This window comes from Mytilus edulis, chromosome 5, assembly GCF_963676685.1.
Source record: "Mytilus edulis chromosome 5, xbMytEdul2.2, whole genome shotgun sequence".
NCBI classification, from domain to species: domain Eukaryota; kingdom Metazoa; phylum Mollusca; class Bivalvia; order Mytilida; family Mytilidae; genus Mytilus; species Mytilus edulis.
In genome coordinates this window covers 59,526,972-59,540,643 of record NC_092348.1, presented here as the reverse complement: position 1 = coordinate 59,540,643, position 13,672 = coordinate 59,526,972, and the positions used below count along the sequence as shown (strand labels likewise).

Sequence of the window (13,672 nt, the reverse complement as noted above, 5' to 3'; positions counted from 1 at the left end):
TTAAAATACATCATGATAATCTGTTTTTCAAAATTGATAACTTGCAAGTTTTTTTCCTTTGTAGCAATATTTCGTAAGTTCTTTCTTAAGGAGGTTGGAAGTCTGCAGCTACTTCGTTGTGTACGTTCATCCCCCCTCTGAATCCAACAAAATATTTCCAGCGAAACTTTTATTCATAATTAGAAAAAGACAAATGATACATATGGTTCCTTCTATAGGTTTTTTTTGGAATGAACTAACTACATACACTCACACCCGAAATTGAAAGCCAGGACGATATATGTACCTAGAAGTATTAAGATATACATGACCAAAAGGACATAAAAAAAAAATTCAAAGCCAAATGATGCTGCTCTTGTCAATTAACATTTTTGTTTTCATGATAACTCAATTCTTAAAATGTAATAACTCAGGATGTTTATAAGTCTCTGAAAAATTGAGGAGTGATATAACCGGGATAAACTGATTGGAGTCGAATTGTTCTTTGTTATTTTAACAGTCTACGTTTGAAAAGAAATTTTGATAACTCAACCTATAATTACTTATATCTAAACAAACAGATATTTTGCAATTATAGTTGAGTTTTGTTTTAGATTCGCCTTCAAAACCAGCAATTACACAGAATCCAAAAGGTCCAGTAAATGAAAATACAACGATAATTCTTACATGTGAAATAAAGGGAGGTAATCCACTAGCAAACATTGCATGGCAATGTAATGAATCAACACCAGTCAATTCAACTAGAACGAGTGCTAATTCATCTATTTCACTTGTAAAGTTAATAGCAAGAAAATGGTTAAATGGAATTGCTTGTAATTGCACTGGTTCACATCCTGCATGGACGCAACAAAATTCCACTAGTATTGTATTGAACATAAGATGTAAGTATATGTATTACCAAAAAGGTACATATATTCAAGCTACCTGATGAAATTAAAATTACCAAACCGTAGAATTATATATTTTCCTGCTTGTAGATTTTAAACTAAAACCATTTTCTGAAAAAAAAGATATCAGCATTTTTTAGGATTTATGAATAGAAGTCGTTTAAGTTTATTCATTATGATGAACTCTTAAATTCATGATTCGAATATCAGATTATTTGGATTTTTAGATATTCCTGTCTAAGTTGTGTGGTTCTCTCATTTACCAGCAGAAACTGACTGCCACGGTACAATCAAAAGAGCTAAATTAATAGCGTTTAACACATAAAATCAACCAATCAACTTATCATCAGTGTATTTGTAATTCAAAGAAAATTTACGTTCATTACGTAAACTATACTGTGCTGAATCTCATCCGAGATCAACGGAATGTTAGATGTGTCGGATTGTACACCAGATAATATGTTGTCTTCAAATTATTGTTTGTTTAACATATCTCAGGGATACTATTTTATTTACCTTAAATCACAACTTATATTTCAGAGTTAATAAAAATGAGGATAGGGGTGTATATGAAAATTAACACATTTACATGTTTACATGTGTATGTCTTGGTATAGTCGTCATATATGCCATAATACTAATGTAACGTGACCACGAAAACGTCCAAGTTAAGGAGTATCGTTTAGTTGTTTCAATGCTAAACATGGAAATTAATAGAAATTCACAAGCCTACGTACAAATATGAACAAATTCAAGTACATCTTATAGGGTGCACTCAACGTTTGTGACTCAGCATTTTTTTTGGATTGTAAGGTTTGTTTATGTTTTTGTAAACAGTAAAGGCTATCACAACACGAACATACAACTGCGTTATATATGTTTCAAATATTAAAACGCAATTCATGTAATAAAGTCTTGAAATTTTCTGTAAAATTATTGGTTAAAGGAGCCATGCAATCCACATTTTGTCAAATGCAATGAAACAAAAAATAATTCCAGAATGACGTTTCTGTTAAGTATTTCTTTTTCACTTGGTTCATTTGCTGTTTTCTTATTATTTTGAAAAAATAAACATTTAAAAAATGTATTATTATTATTATTGGAATGCTGATGAAGAAGAATCCAAATCTATGACCTAATTAATCTATAAACGTTATCTATACTAAGAGGCTACCATTTCAAAGAAAGATCATTGATTTGAATATCACTGCAAGCTTTTTTCGTTTACATTGCCCCCTAGAGGTAACTTAAATACTTAGTAAATATAAATAAATAATTTGTTTATTAAAGTGTCACATATTGATTACAATAAAAATAATTCATACACAACATACATAATAAAACAACCAATATCCAGCCAAAAACTGACTTACTTAGTTATATCCTTCAAATATATTTATTTGTTTATTTGGTTGATTGCGGTTTTAATTTTCTTTGCCAAAGAAATGTTTTCCTATGTTTAATCTGTGTAGATTTTGAGTTTTTGTTTTCTTTTTAACGGTGTTAGTATGCATATATATTATAATATTTTGATACAACATTAGATGCTCCAGCACTACCTACAATCACCCAAATACCTAGCGGACCAGTTATTGAAGGAAAGATGGTGGTATTGACTTGCGAAATATCAGGGGGAAATCCCTTAGCTACTATTACTTTGATATGTGACGGGTTAACGTACATGCCAAGTAATATCAATTTACATGATAAAGTACTTTCCCGCATTGAACTAAATGCAACTAAAAACAGTGATGGCAAAAAATGCATATGCAGCGGACACCATCCTCTCTGGGCAGAAAACAAAGAAGAAGGACATACCCTTATTGTTTATTGTAAGTAGTTATAATAAATGTCAATATCCAGATATTAAATGTGTAAATTAATTTGATGGAATTCATATGCAGCGGACACCATCCTCTCTGGGCAGAAAACAAAGAAGAAGGACATACCCTTATTGTTTATTGTAAGTAGTTATAATAAATGTCAATATCCAGATATTAAATGTGTAAATCAATTTGATGGAATTCTTTCCACAATTTCTTTCAAATCGTACATTATCAAATAAATATCTGTTCCATAAGAAATAAGTCCGGACCTCTCAAGAGTAGTTGATCTTTATCAAGGGCACATATCAGGTAATAGTTACGCTATTCTATTTTACTTACACAAAATGATCTTTGTCATCTGTTCGTCTGTGATTATAAATAGGCAATAGTAGTAACGTAATGTTCCAATATCAGTATCTTTAGGGAGAGACAAATCAAGGTGACAAAGTATGTATTCATCATCCACCATTCACCTTCAGTTGCTTATTCACACTCAATCTAAATTATACAATAGGGTTAAGAAAGATGCAATGACTATGCTTGTATTTAAATATATCAAATCGCGATAAATGTCGTTATTAAGTTAAGACAACTGTGCATCGTATTGGTAAAGCATTTAAGCAGTGTTTATGGTCGATGCCACTGCTGGTGGACGTTTTGTCCCCGAGGGTATCACCAGCCCAGTAGTCAGCACTTCGGTGTTGACATGAATATCAATTATATGGTCATTTTTATAAATTTTCTGTTTAGAAAACTTTAAATTTTTCGAAAAGCTAAGGATTTTCTTACCCCCAGGAGTAGATTACCTTGGCCGTATTTGGCACAACTTTTTGGAATTTCGGGTCCTCAATGCTCTTCAACTTTGTATTTGTTTTGCTTTTTAACTGTTTTGATCTGAGCGTCACTGATGAGTCTTGTGTAGACGAAACGCGCGTCTGTCGTATTAAATTATAATCCTGGTACCTTTGATAACTATTTATGACAAAAGCACACCTATGTAAATAATACATTGAATAATAACATGAATAAGTATGAACGTTAGCTTAAACATATGTAGTTATAGTAGCTAGATTGGGAAACAAGTTATCACTGTTCCTACTTATATTGATCCTTGCCACTTTTCTGGAACGAGTGCTGCCTTGTAGCGGCATTAGCTTGCTATTTTAGAAATCTAGAAATTTAGGGTGTGTTTTACATGCGAGAAATATTGATCCTTTTAACACGGGTCAGTCATTTATCGTTCCCTGCCGACGGACTTACATTGTTTCTCAAGACCATACTCGCAAATGGTGTCAACGGAAAGCCGAAAATTTAGTCCGAAATTTTCTCCACGGAACGGGAATCGAACCAGGAACACTTGTGTTAAGTCCGATGCACTACACCACGGCTATCCTGTATGATCGTAATGTATTATCTGAGATATGGTCATTTTTATGGATTTTTGGTTACAATACTTTGAATTTTTCGAAAAGCAAAGATTTTCTGATCCCAGGAATAAATTACCTTAGCCGTATTTGTCACTACTTTTTGGAATTTTGGATCCTCAATACTCTTCAACTTTATTGTTGTTTGGCTATATAACTGTTTTGATCTGAGCGTCGCTGATGAGTCTTATGTAGACGAAACGCGCGTCTGGTGTATCAAATTATAAGCCTGATACCTTTGATAACTATTAACGCTATACGATTAGGCATCAGTGTCACTATGGAGAATTGGAGAAAATGTCAAGATATGAAGCACACATTTTACTTTTGATACTATTCTCAATCGTTTTCTGAATGGTGTTTATACAACTTGGTATTGTACCATAATGCATTATTACTTTTTGAGTTCTGGTTTGCAGGTAGAATATTTTTTTCCTGTTTTCTTTAGGAAGTTGTATTTTCTATAGATGATACTTGTTAGTTGTCTCCTTTGTACCACCTGACCGTTTGTGTCCGTTCGAAATATGAACTAAATAATTGTGATAGGATGTAAAATTATCAACAATTATTTAATATACAACGGCAGTAACGGAAATTCAATATAAATTAAAAAAGATAAATAATAGAACTATATTAATAAAACCAAACAAAAATTACTCAAGTTTTTTATAATATGGGTGAATAATATCAAGCTATTGATTTCTTCGGTAATACGAATTGTTAAAAAACTAGTAATCATTACATATTTTAGAATAAATCTAATGGATTGATTGATTGATTGTTCGTGTTTCAACGTAACTTTTTACCACCACTTTTTGGCTATTTCGTGGCTGCCAGTGTTTCATTGTAACATCAAATTAGTATTCTAAACAATCCCTTATCCCAGATCCCCCCACCAATAAAAACATGTACAAGGTGTGCGAACATTGCAATCAACTATTTAAAGAAATACAATTTCATTTAGTTTTGAACTATTTATAACATTTAAAGTAAAGTAGACATAGACTAGTTAAATGTTTTCATTAGAAAAAGACATTAAAACAAACTTCTAAGTCGTACAATTATTAGCATATTAAGACAAAAACAATCAAAGCCAAGGAGTAAACAAGGACTCATAAAACCAAAAGACATTTACATCAACAGTTACAAATAACAAATACGAAACAACATGAACTCCACTAAAAACCGGGAGTGATATCAGGTGCTCCGGAAGGGTAATGATTTCCTGCACCGTATATGGCGCCCGTCGTGTTATTTCTTTGTTCAGTTCGGTAATGATGGAAAGTTATTATGAATGAGGAAGAATATCATATATGATTTTTGACACACGTTTGTCATAATGGCCAATCAGATCATGATGGCGACTATAACATTTCAATCCTCAAGTTGTTTCACAGTATGCCAATATAGTTGTTGGATCAATTGTATTTTCCCACAAATTGAAACGCGCGTCTGGCGTATATACTAAATTTAGTCCTGGTATCTATGATGAGTATATTTGCTACTAACAGTGTTTCTATTTCTGTTTACTTTAAATTTGTATCATTTTTGAAGTTTAGAGCTAGTATTTAAAACAGTATTTGTATACTCTAAGACGACGGAAGACTAGATAAACGAATACATAATTATATTGTGTTAATTGAGTAGTGTTTATCCTTCACTTATATATTTTGACCATGTTGTTTTATACCCTTTTTGACTCACTGTTTCTTAATTTGTTTTCAGACCCTCCGGACAAATTACCATCAATAAATCAAACACCTATGGGTTCTATTAATGAGGGTACCCATGTATATCTTACATGCGAAGTACAAGGAGGCAAACCTTTAGCAATAATTGAATGGCAGTGCAAGGGATCCTCGCCAAACATTTCTACTGTAATCCAATCTGTAGATAAAACCATTTCCAGTGTAGAATTAACAGTAACTAAGTATCAAAATGGTGAAATGTGTACATGCTATGGTTTTCATCCAACATGGAACCAGAACAAATCAACCAGTATACCACTTGACGTCAATTGTAAGACGAAAAATATATATACACAAAAATGAAACAAAATCCAATAAACATGAAAAAGCACATGTCATAATATATATATTATGTACATATATATATATATATATATATATATATGTACATAATGTACAAAATAAACTATATTCAATATATAACGCTTCAACATATAATTCAATATTTGTACTTCGTGCTCTAGTTCTTATTGCAAAAGGTCTATATTTCTGTAAATATACTACAAAGTCTTTAAATAAATATTGTCTAAAAGACGGTTCATTCATTTACCAATAACGAAAATACATGATATAGACGTAAATATTTTCATTTGATACGATTTTGTTGATTCATGGAATTTATTGAACATTATTTACTATTATCTTTGTATTAAAATTATAAAACAGTATTTCGAAGAGCATAAAATGCAGATACTTTATTTCTATTTGACTTCACATTTTTTCTATGATTTGAAGATCCTCCGGAATCGTTCCCATTAATTACACAAACACCAAGTGGATCAGTTGTTGAAGATAACAAGGTTATGTTAACATGTGAAATCATTGGAGGCAATCCTTTAGCTACCATACTCTGGCAATGTGATGGGTTCACACCTGTTCCATCAACTGGAATCCTCCCTACAAATAAAGTAGTGTTTAGCATAGAAAAGATCGTTACCAAAGAAGATAATGGTAAAAGTTGTACATGTACATCACAGCATCGGCTCTTGACACCTACCCACAAGACAAGGAGTCACAATTTAAATGTTTATTGTAAGCACTAAGTAAATAAATATATGACAGCATGCAATGTATAGCATAAAAAGTAAAATCACAAAAATACTGAACTCCGAGGAAAATTTAGTCGGAAAGTCCCTAATCACATGGCAAAAAAAAAAGACAAAACACACCAAACGAATGAACAATAACTGCCATATTCCTGAATTGGTACAGACATTTTCAAATATAGAAAATGGTGGATTGAACCTGGTTTTATAACGCTAAACTCCTCACTTGTACGAAAGTCGCATCACATTTAATAATATTGATTATGATGCGTGAACAAAACAAACCGACATAATAGGCAAAACTGTCAAAAATAAAAGGTAAAAATTCTAATTCGGGAGGTCATATTCGTGAAAGGGAACGAAATTGTAGTTACGACACAAGGAACACATCCGATATCATCTATATAACAGATATTCCATAACGTCCAACCAACTCGTGATGGCGTTCGTAAAATTTACAAAGTGATGATTTCAGCTTCCCAATGCTTTTTATTGGGAAGCCGAAATCATCTCTTTTGTCGTAAAGTTTTGTTTTCAGGCGACCCTCATAGTCAATTTCTAGATATAAATCCTAATCAAGTGGCAAAATCAAGAGCTCAAACACATCAAACGAAGTGATATCAACTGTCACATTCCTGCCACTGCTGGTGGACGTTTCGTCCCCGAGGGTATCATCAGCCCAGTAGTCAACATTTCGGTGTTGACATGAATATCAATAATGTGGTCATTTTTATAAATTTCCTGTTTACAAAACTTAGAATTTTTCGAAAAACTAAGGATTTTCTTATCCCAGGTATAGATTACCTTAGCCGTATTTGGCACAACGTTTTGGAATTTTGGATCCTCAATGCTCTTCAACTTTGTAATTGTTTGGCTTTAAAAATATTTTGATATGAGCGTCACTGATGAGTCTTATGTAGACGAAACGCGCGTCTGGTGTACTAAATTATAATTCTGGTACCTTTGATAACTATTTACACCACTGGGTCGATGCCACTGCTGGTGGACGTTTCGTCCCCGAGGGTGTCATCAGCCCAGTAGTCAACATTTCGGTGTTGACATGAATATCAATAATGTGGTCATTTTTATAAATTTCCTGTTTATAAAACTTAGAATTTTTCGAAAAACTAAGGATTTTCTTATCCCAGGCATAAATTACCTTAGCCGTATTTGGCACAACGTTTTGGAATTTTGGATCCTCAATGCTCTTCAACTTTGTAATTGTTTGGCTTTAAAAATATTATGATATGAGCGTCACTGATGAGTCTTATGTAGACGAAACGCGCGTCTGGCGTACTAAATTATAATCCTGGTACCTTTGATAACTATTCCTGACTTGGTACAGGCATTTCCTATGTAGAAAATGGTGTTATACACGTAGTTTCTACATGTTCTACTCTTGTTGTACTTAATTCACCTTTCATTCTTTCCCAGACTATTTTAACTTTCCATTCCAATATAACTTTTTTGATTATTTTAAAGAAAAGGGATAACCATTTTTTAAATCACCTGCTGTCATTATTCGCATGATGTTATAAAATAAAAATATCATGTTTGAAATGTATTTGAAATTGAAGAGAGATAATATTTTGATATGAGCGTCACTGATGAGTCTTATGTAGACGAAACGCGCGTCTGGCGTACTAAATTATAATCCTGGTACCTTTGATAACTATATACTTGAGTCGTACCTGAGTTATATATTTTACACAAGGAATAGCATTATTAAATCTTATTTGTTTGTGAGTTCACGACAATAGGAGGAATCTTTAGGAGCAACATGAGAATGCTACCCATCTAAATTAAAACATATGATTGTCTTGGTAGTACTTAGGACAACTGATTGACAAAAGTTAATAAAGACCAATAAACTATCTTTAATTCAATTTCTGAAGCACGATAGATGATCTTGCTAATATTTTTCTTATTCAAAGTAGATTTTTGTTTGTCACAGATTTTTTTTAGAATAATAAAAAAATGAGCAAATATTGTGCGTTTCGCCTAAACTATTGTATTGTATTCAAACAATATCATATGTCATGTATGTTGCGATGCAAAAAAAAAAACGAGGATTTTCGGGTGTCCTTTTTTATTTTAGTGCTCATCATCAAGTAAATATGATGCTCAATTGTTTGTATTTGTTTATTGGTACTTCATAATGAGTATTTGGGAAATTGAATTGCTAGAAAGTAAAGTAAGAAAACTTGCAGACAAAAGCAGAACTTGTCAGTCATGTGAATACACCTTATCGCTATTTTTTGTTCTGATTTCAAAATTGTACGAGAACCTTTGTGATGTCCAATAATGGCGGCCAAATATCGATAAGGTTTATGGACTGGTGGCAACATTATAACCAATCATAGAAAAAACACAATACAGGATCGTGAGATTAGAGTACAATAACAAACCACTTTGATTTTTCAGAAAAGTAAACTATATACAAATATACAAAGCGAAATGATGAATAGGTGAAAGGAGTTCTTGTCTCGAAAAGTTTTTTAATCAATAAAGTAAAGGCTTACTGAAAATTTAGTGCAAAATAATATATTCAATTTCAACTGTGCATTATATAAACATTCATTCACTTTTAGACTCTTCAACCATTCAAATTGCGAATACACAACCGATTATATTGGTGGAAAATAAGACCATCGTCTTGGTTTGTGCAGGAGTGGATGGAAATCCAAGGAATTCCTCATTTGTATGGTATAAATCAAACACTATCATTGGGACGATGGCGAACTATTCAATTAGGGAAGCCAAGGCAACAGACGCTGGTAATTACACCTGTAAAGGATCAAATGGTTTCGGAAGAACAAGTGAAGCAATAATAGAGGTGTTTGTTTTATGTGAGTATATTAAAGGATTTATTGTCATCCTGTTACTAAGGGCGCATCACCATGTTACTATGGATAAAGTACCATAATAGAAAAAAGTAAAATCACAAAAATACTAAATCATATAACAAAACAATAGAAATGACTTGTCGCTTTGCATGAAGGGGTCATGATGTATAGTAGTTAACGCTTTGATACATTTATGTTATTTCCTTTTCGTAGCATGATGCTTCTCTCCATTTGAAGATGATATGACTGCTTGAGTTTTTGTTTTTTACCTGAAGTTGTATCTTCAATCAGTACAAAATCACTGACTACAAATACCGTTGTTCAATTGCAAATGATCTAATCAGTCATTCTATTGAGAGACAAGACAAGACATGACAATTCATTACAACTTAAGCATACGTATAGTGCTGGAAGAAGAAAAAAATATTCATGAACAATTACATAATTATACACTTGCAAACAAGACACACACACAATACATAGGCGATATTATTCAGATAATACACACTAATTAGCAACCATTTTCCCCTATTTTTTAGATCCACCAAAAGTTTCTGTATCATCTGTTACGAATCGAAACACGATAGCGGAGGATAATTCAGCTGTGTTACAGTGTACTGTACAAAGTAACCCACTTCCAAATATAGTATGGACAAAACAAGGAAGTAATAATATATTGCATAGTACAAGCACTGGGCTTCAGAGCAACTTAACTGTTGGTATTGCTGACTGTTTGGACACGGGTAACTACACGTGCAAGGCAACGAACATTATTAACAACGACGAATACACCACTATGAAAGATATTGAATTGTTTGTCAAGTGTAAGTTTTGTTTTTAATTTGTTTAGTTATGAAAATTTCATAGATTAAATTTATAAGTCAAACATGCATCAAGCACAGCTCTATAATTTAGAATGGAAACGGGGAATTTTTCACAGAGACAACAACCTGACCAAAAAGCGGAAAACAGTTTAAGGACAGAAAAAAAATGAATCAATGAATGAAAATCAAAACAGTTAACTAACTATTGAAAGATGGTGTCGTTGCAACGCTTTTTAAAATTTTGTGTCTTCAATCTATATATTTTGTCATGGGGAAGAATCGCGCCATCAACGGAATGCCAATGCTAATGAGACCGTAAATGTTGAATGAAGAACTAATATAACGAAAAAATGCGATGTGATCGACCATGTGGAAACTATCCCCATTAGTAGCAATTGATGAAGAAGTTTATCACTATAGTTCACCGTTCAGCCTATAACAATTAGCAAAATCAACACCAACTAGTACGCTATTAATAGTTTTCAAAGGTACCAGGCTTATATTTGTTATGCCAGACGCGCATTTCGTCTAAATATCATTGACAGGCACATACATGAACATAATATGGCAGAGCTAAACATGTTTTCTTCCACTAAACAATCCCATTAACCTGTAATATTGTCGTAAAAGTATAATATAAAAAAAAAATCATAAAAAACAGATAAAAAGGGCTTAACTCATCAGAATTGTACAAATCACAAATATGCAACTATTTAATTGCATATCAGTGAGTTCTTGCAGTTACTAAAAACAAAAGAACAACTAATGAACAAAATCCTGTATCTTCAGACTAAAATATCAATCAGTTCACAGCTATCATCAAATAAATGTCGTGTGTAGCCGTCATTAACAGTCAGAAAAAGATGACGTTGTGCAATACCAAAATATAGCCTTCGACAGATTTAAAAGCTGTGCATCGAGAATTTAAAAATGTGTTTCAAAATAATATGTCTTGGATTTAAAATTTAAATAAGTCCTTTAAAAAAATGTGAAATGAATCATTACAAATTACAAGGTGGACTAGTTAACACTTCTAAGGTTAAGCTGGAGAAACTATGTATGCGTTCTTGGAACTTTCAAAAATGTATAAACCCTAAACAATTCTCGGAAATCTCAATCACATTACAAAGTTGTTTTAACATGTGTTCATAATTAACAAACAAAAAAAGACATTTTCAAATTATACATTTTGTACTCCTTATTGTTTGAAAGCACTTCACTTTTAATGTTTCGTCCTACCAAAGTCTCTAGAGATTTTTTTCAAAGTAGTTGAAATAATGAAATTTTGCATGTTTCAGAATCCAATACATTTATAAACCATTGATTCTTTTACTTTGTATATTACAGGTTCCCCACGGCGATACAATGATGACGATCGATCCCAAAAGTCGATAGCACTTGTAATTGGGGAAAACCTTACGATATCACAACACATTATTGCATTTCCAATAAGCATTACTTCATGGATATTTAAGCGTGATGAAAATTCATCAGAGACAACTGTGTATTCGACGTCCAACTGCAGTACATATAATGTGATTGATCATCATATTTGCTTTTCAAGACTTAAGTTAACTGCAAATGATTTTGGGTTGTATTCAGTATTAATTGTTAATGATGTAGGTAAAGCCAGATTTACTTATAATGTTATTCCAGAAGGTATGTTATATCAAATGAATTATTATTGTAATATTGAATGTGTGATGGACGCTTTTTGAAAATTGCAATTTCCTTTTTCACAGATAATTAAAACTACTGAACGAGCGTTGCACAATTAATCAATGTTTTGAAATCATTTCATTTTTTTAAAGAAAAAAATTACTTGAAAAGAGGAATCTGAAATATAAATGGGAGCGAATATGGTATATTGCAAAAGACATTTATCCTTCAATTACGAGAGACAAAGATGTTTAAACAATAACAATTAGTTATGACTCGTTACATAAAATGACAATAGCGTTCTAGCAATCGAACATTTTTCATTACTTATGTACTTAATTACATAGTTTCAGCAGTTACGAAATGAGATTAGTAGTACCTTCCCATTTTGTATCACCTCGGCATAAACTATATATATTTTAAACAATAGAGTATGATAGAAAGCGGGAAAAAATTATATACATGTACATTAGAAATTAACGTTTGTTCGTCTAATGAAAGTGTTTGTGTGTATCCAATCTAGATATATTGTAGAGTGTACTTGTTCTTAACTTATAAACGGCGGTTAAAGGAGTAGGTTCAGTAAGACCCCTTTTTGGCCCCACAATTAAGCAGTTTTGCAAAATTGTGAAAATGTAATCTTTTAGCTATTTTTTGGAAAGTAGAATGCTTCTGCTACATAAATATGTGCTGTTTTTGACAATACAATGCACATATATCGTGTACTAGCATCATAAAGTCATGCTAAATTACTGAAATCTTCACAATTATAGCATTTTAGTTAAATTTTAGACGGTTTCCGTCTTAAATGAAAGTGGCCGCATTCGTGTTCATTCATAATATTTAAATGTAAGTTGTATTTAATAATAATACATAACATATATAAAGGTTGAGGATGAACACGGATGCCACTTTCATTTTTGACGAAAACCATCTGAAAAGTGACGTTTTTTGGCATATTTGATAGATTTTTCATATTTAAGCTTCAATCGGATCGTTTTTAATGACTGAATCAGTTAAAATCTTTAGCATAAACTAATCGAATCAATTAAAATAGACACTTACGTGTTTAAAACGTGTCCTAAATATCTCGTTCGATGAAACTGAAATTTGGGGCCAAAATCGGCCCTTACCGGACCTACTCCTTTAGAAAGTGTCTGTCACCCGTATGCATGATTGATTTACCAAAAAATAATACTAATACATTGGTGTAAATATAATGTTATAATCTCCAAATAGCCTCGATTGAATCAACATCATCATTTCTCAATGAAAAAAACATCTAATTATTAGTTTTGAGTAGGCAAATGCTATTTTTAAAACATTCTCTTGAATGAATGAATGTAATATGTCTACGATACATAATACTAGATTTATTTTACTTGACTTGGTGGAGTTTAACCAGTACGCTC

At 32.1% G+C, this 13,672-nt stretch overlaps 2 protein-coding genes across 2 annotated transcripts in view; both read left to right on the top strand.

Moving 5' to 3' along the window:
- Positions 1-9,857, top strand: part of LOC139522600 (nephrin-like) — a 38,763-nt gene extending 28,906 nt beyond the window's left edge. Inside the window, exons 3-6 of the mRNA XM_071316065.1 lie at positions 594-881; positions 5,863-6,156; positions 6,621-6,836; positions 9,523-9,857. Of these exons, the coding sequence (XP_071172166.1) occupies positions 594-881; positions 5,863-6,156; positions 6,621-6,836; positions 9,523-9,857 (1,133 nt within the window). The remainder of the gene's footprint in view (positions 1-593; positions 882-5,862; positions 6,157-6,620; positions 6,837-9,522) is intronic.
- LOC139522601 (synaptogenesis protein syg-2-like) lies at positions 2,775-9,857 on the top strand. Its single transcript, XM_071316066.1, has 4 exons — positions 2,775-2,850; positions 5,863-6,156; positions 6,621-6,917; positions 9,523-9,857. Exons 1-4 carry the CDS (start codon positions 2,775-2,777, stop codon positions 9,855-9,857), a joined length of 1,002 nt encoding a protein of 333 aa, XP_071172167.1.
- Positions 9,858-13,672: the final 3,815 nt, after the last annotated feature.

Coding starts and splice junctions, on each gene's coding strand:
- LOC139522601 (XM_071316066.1), top strand. CDS start 2,775: ATGGAATTCATATGCAGCGGACACCATCCTCTCTGGGCAGAAAACAAA. Junction 2,851..5,862: donor ACATACCCTTATTGTTTATT/GTAAGTAGTTAT, acceptor ATTTGTTTTCAG/ACCCTCCGGACAAATTACCA. Junction 6,157..6,620: donor TATACCACTTGACGTCAATT/GTAAGACGAAAA, acceptor TATGATTTGAAG/ATCCTCCGGAATCGTTCCCA.